Source organism: Zingiber officinale, chromosome 6A (genome assembly GCF_018446385.1).
Source record: "Zingiber officinale cultivar Zhangliang chromosome 6A, Zo_v1.1, whole genome shotgun sequence".
In the NCBI taxonomy this organism is placed as follows: domain Eukaryota; kingdom Viridiplantae; phylum Streptophyta; class Magnoliopsida; order Zingiberales; family Zingiberaceae; genus Zingiber; species Zingiber officinale.
In genome coordinates, this window is record NC_055997.1 from 128694324 (window position 1) to 128703139 (window position 8816).

Sequence of the window (8816 nt, forward strand, 5' to 3'; positions counted from 1 at the left end):
TTCTTGATCATTCGCATTCTTCATCGCATCATCTCCGGCTTCGTGATGTGTTGTGGATTGTTGGTACCTTGTATTTGAAAGCTCCTTGTTTACTTCGACTGCTCATCGAGGGAAGAGACCATGCACGCGGCGTGTCACGTGCTCGTGGGCATCGATATATCCGGCTTCGGGAGCAGTAGTCGAGCTGTACCAACTGCCTCCCACGTGATACATTTTCGAACTGTTTGCCAGGACTAATTTATGATGCCCAAAACTAATTAAAATCCATGAGAAATAACGAAAACATGGCGACACACGGGACACGCTTGCTCATGCTTATCTTGCTTCCACGCGTTGTGTTAGGGTAAGTGGGGAATGGGGAGTGGCTCTTGTCACTGTGCGCTGTCTGGAAATAGATCCCCGCGCCCGCTCCGTTCTCGATTCGTGATGTGCTTGTTTATATCTCTGTTTCCGACGACGTGCCACCTTCTCGCCTCGCTCGCGCGCACCCAGAAGAGGAAAGGAAGCAGCGCTCGTCCTCCTCCCCGACCCTGTTGGCCTGTTTCCCTACAAAGACGACTCGACTCCTCTTCCGTTCCCAAATGCCTCAGGGCTCAGCTCACTCCACTCCTCTGCAATGGCTCCTCTTCCCTTCTTTCTCCTCTTTCTGGTCCTCTTCGTCTTCCGTTCTGCCTCCCAGCCGGACGTCCCTAACCGATGCGGCGAACGCTGCGGCGACCTCCCAATCCCGTTCCCCTTCTACCTCAATGACTCCTGCGGGCCCTCCCTCCCAGTCCTTCGCCTTTCCTGCTCTGCCCCCGACTACGACCTCCGCCTCGCCCTCTCTCCCCTTTCCGCCTTCCGCGTGCTCGCCTTCCTCCCCTCTGGATCCCTCCTCCTCGACTACTCCTCCCCGTCTACCCTCTCCTGCGATCGATGGTACGCCGACGTCAACCGCTCATTCGGCCTCGACTCCACCCCCTTCTTCGCCGTCACCGCTGACAACCTCCTCCGCCTCTACGATTGCGAGGATTCCTCCATCTGCCGCGCCGGATGTGAGCGGATCGGCTCCTCACGGGGCTGCGATGCCAACCTTACCGACTTCGGCTGTTGCTACCCGCTGTCGGACGGGAGTGTGTGGAAGGTCGGGAGCGGTTTTTCGGTGTTCGGCGAGTTCGGGTGTCGGGGGTTCTCAAGTTGGGCGGTGGTGAGGTCCGCCTCCGGCAATGGAACGGCTATTGCTCAGAGGGGGATCGAAGTCGAGTGGGCGGTGCCGAAGGGGCACGCCAATGGGACTGAGTGCGCGGCTGGTGCGGCGGTAGTGAACGCCACTGCGGTGCGAGGTGGTTTTAGGTGCGCTTGCGCACCGGGATTCACTGGAGATGGTTTTGCTGGGGGCACTGGATGTCTTAAATGTGAGATTGCTGGACTTGATACATTATTCATAATCACTGCCCGTTTTTGTTTCTCTGAATAGGTTGTATTACGATGGTTTATTTGTTCGAATCGTTTGCTAACTAAGTATTCTATTACTATGTTTTTAGATCACACTGAAGGTTAAAGGTTGAGAATTGTTAGTTTGGTTGTTTTTGTCTGAATGCCTTTAACATCATCCTTAGCGCATCACTTCCGACTATTCCTTTCCCTTCACCTCTTATTCATCACTGTTTATAGCTGTCAGATTTGTTCTAGCATGTCATGTTTTGCTGCAATAATTGGCAATATAGTTTGCTTTCTTTCATCTTCTGCTAACTACTTGGTAGAGTTAGTTTTTTCAGTGACTCGATTAAGTATGTGAAAGTCAAGATTTTGTAAACAAATTTTAATTTTATTAGCAGCCTGTAGCAGTGATCCTCAAGATGAGAATAACGTAGGGTGCTGCAAGGGGAGGTTTTGCAGAAAAGGAGTGGTTATTCTTGCTGGTACGTGCCCATCATCTATCTTGTTTCTATTGTATATTTGTACATCTCCAGATCTTAATATTGATTTGTTAGTGCATTTCTGCTTTCTACCCAACTTTTAAACAACTTTTAAACATTCATATATATATATATATATATGAACTAGTCTCAGATGCAAAGACTGAACACTTGTTAACTCTTGAAGCTCTGATTCTTAAAGGTAGAACACTATTTCCTAAAATGCAAGTGTAATGATATCTACATTATACATATCATCAATATTATTAATTTTCTGTTCATAACATGTGTAATTTAATTCTGTTTGTCTTCTTTTTTTATCTATTTTTTTACTTTGAATTGTCATGTTTCATGGTTATTTTTCCAACAGGTGTTCTTTCTGTACTTATTCTACTTGCCGTCATTGTATTATGTTTTTTCTTAAGAAAACTTTTGAAGGAGAACATGCCCGATCTCGATCCATCCTTTCTTCCCAATATTATTGGAAAGGCATGTAACACCCGTCAGTTTACATACAAAGAGCTGAATGAAGCTACACGAGGGTTTGAAAACGATAAAAAGCTTGTTGATGTTATCGATGGCACAGTTCACTTGGGGAGACTGAGCGATGGCACAAATGTGGCTGTTCAAAAATTTAAATGCCAGGACCAAAAAAGCCTCAGAAAAGTTTTGCACAGAGCGGAGATTCTTTCTCATTGTTCTCATAGAAACATTGCCCGGATCATTGGGTTTTGCTTTGATTCAGCTGAGACTCTACTTGTAGTACATGAGCATTTCTCTAATGGTACACTTGAAGAACACTTAAGACATGAAAGAGGCATTGGCCTCAGTTGGTACCTCAGAATGAATATTGCTTCCGAAATTGCAAGTGCCCTCGCATACCTGCAATACGAAATATCAATACCGAGCTATATTGAAGATCTCAAGACCAGTGACATACTTATAGACACTTATTATTCTGCCAAAGTTACTGGTTTCAAGTTCCTAAAATCTGGACTTGTCAATGGATCCTGCTCATACGTGGTCTCTCATGATACTTATGCCATCTACAGCCTTGGTCTTATATTACTTGAACTAATCATGGGCTCCAAACCTGGAAATCTTTCAGATACAATCTTGCCTAAGATTGAAAGTAACACATTACATGAGATTGTGGATCCATATCTCAGATTTCATGAGCAGCCGCCGCTTCACCGTGAGCAGATTGAAAAGGCGGTAAACCTTGCCGTTCAGTGCTTGTCCAGTAAGGAAAATGGCGGACCGTGCATGGTTGATGTGGTGAAGGAGCTGATATTTATCATTCAAGACAACATGTGCAGCAGTAGCAGAATAGAGCCTAAACTGGAGGTGACATTTTCAAACTCTAGCCTTCTGCAGATGGTGTCGATGTCTCCTGATAACATGCATGTTTCCTTTGTCCAGAATGCAAATTAGAACATATCAGAGATGACCGTTCATCTGAAATGTGTATTCCTTTTGAGGTACTGTAAGCATGTATGGATGAACATGATCTTTCTAATGTGAATTAATTTTCTACTGCCATTGTTATTTAGATCGATCTTAAACCTTTTCTAAGTTCTTAAGATTTATGAACAATACTCGAGAACTTTAGGAAGTGCATGGCTTGCAGAGCACCAAAATATTTTTAGTTTTTTATTAAAAAAAAAAAGTAATCAATTGTTTGCCTTATCGACACTAACTAGCATGATCGGTAATCATAACTACAAAGCAATATGTCCCCTAATGTTTATGTTCTTGGTCAAATGCATAATCTTCAATGCTCCATTTTTAATGATCATTCTCAATCTTCCAATGCGGTTTGGCAGTTGAAATTTATCTTTCTTTTCTGCCGAAAGTGTTAACCAATAGGCACTCGTTTACTGTATTTAATTGATGCGGCAGTTGCTTTGCTGTCTCTGGATTGAGTTCATTATTCTTCTATTAGGTCGTAAACCAAAGCATGGACGTGGAATGGACATTAAAAACATTAATAAGCAAGATTTCAAATTCTGTCCTCACATTCTGTTTCTTGCAACCTACTTTTTGTTTTCTTTTTTCTTTCTAAGAGAAAGGTTTCCTATGGTGGGGACGCATCCCCATGATTCAAGCAATTAATGTCTTCTGCTTCTAGTAATCCATGCCCCATTTCCCTTTAAATCTGCGAGGTAATGTCCCTTGCGAGCCATGGGAAGAGCTCTGGACACTCTGCTCTCGAAATCTTTTATCCCGGCAACCACCGCCGGAGTCGCAACCGGAGCACTTACTACTACAACACCAGTAACAGAAGCCGCAGTATCATCTACTACTACATTGAACACATAATTATAGGATTAAGTCTAATAAGTAGACTAGATCCAATTGAGTCCATATGGATGAATTTAACCTTCATAAGATTGGGCTCGCACTTTATTGACACACACACCACCAAACCCAGTGAAGTGATCTAATGTTTTAATTCATATAAAGAGGATTTGTATTAAATGGATGTGAATTTAATGTGTAGATCCTATAACCAGTTCATTAACATTGATGAGCTGTTAATAAGGTGGATAATTCCCATAGATTGGGCCAAGTATAAAAGGAAAGAGGTAAGGTTCATTAGGGCATGCTAAACCTAACTCTCCTCTTTTGCCTTCTTCTCCCCCATTGAGAAGGAACATGTTCATCAGCTCAATCCTGTGGAAGACATCTGCTGTGTTCGCGGAATACTCCTGTGATAAGTAAGAGGTTAAGCATTGCGATGGAATCAGGTCAGCCATTCATGAGCTATTATCTCATTTTTATTGTACTTTAGAGATTGATAGAAGCTATAATCCTGTTGTACATAAATCCTTTAGTTTATATATGATGTATTGCAAATCTTATAATTGGTATCAGAGTATAGTATTGGCTTATTATCAGTTTTTAAGACGTAAAGATTATTTTTCAATATTTTGATACAAATACATCAGTTTTGCATTTGATTCTATATGGATGAGCGAAATTGATGTATATTCGTTGAATGTAACTTGGATACATTAGAATTTAACTCATGAATCGAGTTTTTTTTTTGCATTATCTGCGAAGAATGAGATTGGCGGTGTGATTTTAGGGTTGAAATCACGTTAAAAATGGACGTTTTCTAATATCAATCGATTGGGAAGATTCCCAATTGATTGAGAGTTGTGTATTTATGAACAGAAGCTTCCCAAATTGATCGGTTGATCGATTGGTGCTTACCAATCGATTGGCGCTTACCAATCAATTGGCGTAAAGTTTGATTGATTGGGATGCTCAAGTTCGTAAACAGAAGGGTCTGGAATAGATCAGCTGATCAATTGGTGTTTACCAATCGATCAGCATGAGGAATCAAGCGATTCAGGTTGTTCGATCACAACAAGAATCCAACAGGAAGCTTCTGGATCAATCGACTGATTGATTAGGGTCACCAATCGATCAGTCAATCGATTGAAGGTTGCGGGAATCAAACAGAATGCTTCTGGATCAATCAGCTAATCGATTGGGGTCACCAATTGATCAGTCAATCGATTGAAGGTTGCAAGAATCAAATAGAATGCTTCTGGATCGATCGACTAATCGATTGGGATTCACCAATTGATCAGCCAATCGATCGAAATTCCCTAGGTCGTCTACAGAAGATTTCTGAATCGATTGGCCGATTGATATTAGTCAATTAATTAGCCGATCAATTGGAATGGATGAACGAGAGAACAGAAGCTTTCTGGGTTGATCAATGGATCGATTCATGTGTGTTCAATCGATGGCACGTGTGTGAATCGATTCACATCTATTCTTGATCAATTAAAAGGATGACAATCGATTGATATCCAATACCAATCAATTGATAATTGAATTTAGCTCAGTTTTCAGCAATTGCTTCCTGGGTTTTTTTTCGCTCTTGCTATTTAGTCAAAACTATACTATTGCCAAAGCAAGAACTATAGGGGAGACTAAGAGTATTAGTGTAAAGGGATGTATGCCCATGCTAAGGGTGATTGGCCTAAAGAAAAATCATTCTTATGCCGGATATATGTTTAAGAAAGCTCACAAATAAGTTAAACTTCTTAATCATGCACATGGTGCGTCGGCCCAAAGGAAGGGCCACTGTGTGGTTGATTAGAAACATTGTGAGTGATGCTAGAAAACATAAGCTAACTAAGGAAGCTCATTAATAAAGTATCATGCACATAATGCATTGGCCCATAGGAAGACGAGTTATATGGCAGATGAAGGTGATAATGAGTTATTTAGAGATAACCAATAGCAAGTTATAATTTAGTTCAAAGACGTAATGTAATATTGCACTAGATATCTTTATTAATTCTCATGTAGTAGCATGTTTTGTTTGTTGCATTTTGTTACTGCACAACTATAAAAATACATGACTTGTTTGTTAAATTGAGTTGTGTTATTTGCTTTTGTTTATTTAGTACTCTCAATGTCTGCTAATTTTAACAACATTTTCGTATTTACTGGCACAAACTTTGGACAATAGAAAGAACATATTACAGTTTTATTAGGCTGTATGGATCTAGACTATGCCTTTAAGCATGACTGCCTTGCACCTTTGACTGATGATTCGACTGCAGATCAAAAGGTGAACTTTAATAAGTGGGAGCGATTTAATCGCATGAGTCTGACGATCATGAGAATGTCAATTCTGGAATCACTATAAGGTTTTATAACTAAAAAGGAGGATGCTAAAACCTTCCTTAAGAAATTAGCGAACCGATTCACCTCAAACGAAAAGGTCGAGACTACTACACTTCTCACGAAGTTAGTGTCCATGCGGTACATAAGGAAGGGTAACATTAGGGAGTACATCATGGAGATATCTAACCTAGTTATAAGGCTTAAGACACTAAAATTAGACATATCAGAAAGTGTCCTTGTGAACCTTATCTTAATCTTTCTGTCTACACAGTTCACTCTTTTTAAAATTAGCTATAATACTCAAAAGAAGAAATGGACACTAAATGAGCTCATAACTCACAAGAAGAAGTGGGATTGAGAGGTGACACATCTCAGAGTGCTCACTATGAATTTTCTTCTCAGTATTCGAATAAGAAAAAGAAGAAGGGTAATGGTGAAAGCAAGGGTAAACAATTTACAGTAACTGGAACTTCAGGGCATAAGATGCAAAAGCAACAAGATCCAGAACTAACTTATTTCTTTTGTAAAAAGAAAGGTCATCTGAAGAAGGATTGACCTAGATACACCAACTGATATGCCAAGAAAGGTATACTTCTCACCTTTGTTAGTTCAGAAGTCAACCTAGCTACTGTACCTAATAACACTTGGTGAATAGATATTGGTGCAACTACTCACATAAGTGTAACTATACAGGGTTGCCTCACGTAGGGTTGTAAACAAGCCGAGCCGAGCTTAGCTGAGCTTAAAATGAACCAAGCTTTTGAAATGAGTATTCAAGCTTGACTTGATTTATTTTTTATGAGCTTGAGCTTGTTTGAAGCTTGGCTTGAGCTTGGTTCGTTTAGATGTTATCAAACTCTCAATTCAAGATTGGCCTGAGCTTGGTTAGAGCTTGGTTCATTTTGATGTTATCAAGCTCTCAATTCAAGTTTGTTTGATTATTTGAAATTTTTAGTTGTTTGATTGATTATTGAACTTGATAATTTAAATTTATCTATTTATTTTATTATTTATTTGGCAAATTGAAAAGAGTTTTATTAATGAATATGGTTCCTGAACATTGTTCATGAATATTGTTCACGAACGTTGTTCACGAATGTTGTTCACGAACGTTAACGAGCTAAACACATATGTGTTCAAGCTTGTTTGTTTAGCTTAACAAGCTGTTCAAGCTTATTTGTTTAATTAATCTTATGTATATTGAACGAACATAAACAAGCTCTTACTAAGCCGAACACCAAGCTTGTTCACGAACACTTGGTTCATTTACAGTCCTAGCCTCACGAGCTGAATGTCAATTGATGCCGAAATATTCATCTATACCGGAACAGACAAGAAGGCAAAAATAGAGGCAATAAATTGTTTTTAGATTTGTTTGGGGAACAATGTACTTTTGAATTTGAAAAATACATTTGTAGCTAGTGTCGTCTTTTAAATGGAACTTAATTTATATTTCATGTTTGGACAAATTTTGATATACTTATTCATTTAGAAATGGAAAGTTTAGTATTTTTTAAAATTCTATCTTGTGTGGTACTGGTTCCTTGATTGACAAACTATATCGATTGGACATTGAAACTCATAAGGATTTTGTGATGTATAGTATAGATGTGAAGCCTGGTGTGACAAATAAGAATTCATCCATATTGTGGCATACGGGTTTAGGACATATCTCTAAACAATGCCTAGAAAGGTTAATATCACTAGAAATTCTCAATTCCCTTGATATGTCAAATTTTAAAATCTGCATTGAGTGTATCAAGGGAAAAACAACTAACAAAAGTAATATGGGTTCAAGGTGGAGTAATGAAGTCTTAGATCTTGTTCATACGGATATATGTGGATCATTCCCTAAGGTTTCTCGGAATGACCAATCATACTTTATAGATGATTATTTTCGATACGGATATTTGTACCTTATTCATGAGAAGTCGTAATCCCTAGACGCGTTCAAAACCTTCAAAGCCAAAGTTGAAAATCAACTTGGTAAGAAGGTTAAGCCCGTAAGATCGGACCATGGTGGTGAATACTATGGTAGATCTGACGGATTAGGTGAACAACGTCCTCGACCATTTGTGGATTACCTTGCTGAGTGTGGTATCATGGGGCAATACACCATGCCTGGGACACCAAAGCAAAATGGTGTAGTAAAGTGACGAAACTGAACCCTTAAGGATATGGTGAGAAGTATGATTATATGTTCTTCTCTACTGGAGTCCTTATGGGATGAAACACTCAAGACTGCAGTTTACCTACTCAACAGAG

At 39.8% G+C, this 8816-nt stretch overlaps 1 protein-coding gene across 1 annotated transcript; it reads left to right on the plus strand.

The window, feature by feature from the left end:
- The first annotated feature begins 438 nt into the window (after positions 1 to 438).
- LOC121998048 (probably inactive receptor-like protein kinase At2g46850) lies at positions 439 to 3440 on the plus strand. Its single transcript, XM_042552775.1, has 3 exons — positions 439 to 1394; positions 1818 to 1901; positions 2269 to 3440. The coding sequence occupies exons 1-3, from the start codon at positions 617 to 619 to the stop codon at positions 3330 to 3332; spliced, it is 1926 nt and encodes a 641-aa protein (XP_042408709.1). The 5' UTR covers positions 439 to 616; the 3' UTR covers positions 3333 to 3440.
- The last annotated feature ends 5376 nt before the right edge of the window (positions 3441 to 8816 follow it).

What these genes read in the sequence shown, in the direction of transcription:
- LOC121998048 (XM_042552775.1), top strand. Translation starts at nt 617, where the DNA reads ATGGCTCCTCTTCCCTTCTTTCTCCTCTTTCTGGTCCTCTTCGTCTTC. An exon ending in GGGCACTGGATGTCTTAAAT is followed by an intron (nt 1,395 to 1,817) that starts GTGAGATTGCTG and finishes TTTTATTAGCAG; the next exon opens with CCTGTAGCAGTGATCCTCAA. An exon ending in AGGAGTGGTTATTCTTGCTG is followed by an intron (nt 1,902 to 2,268) that starts GTACGTGCCCAT and finishes TTTTTCCAACAG; the next exon opens with GTGTTCTTTCTGTACTTATT.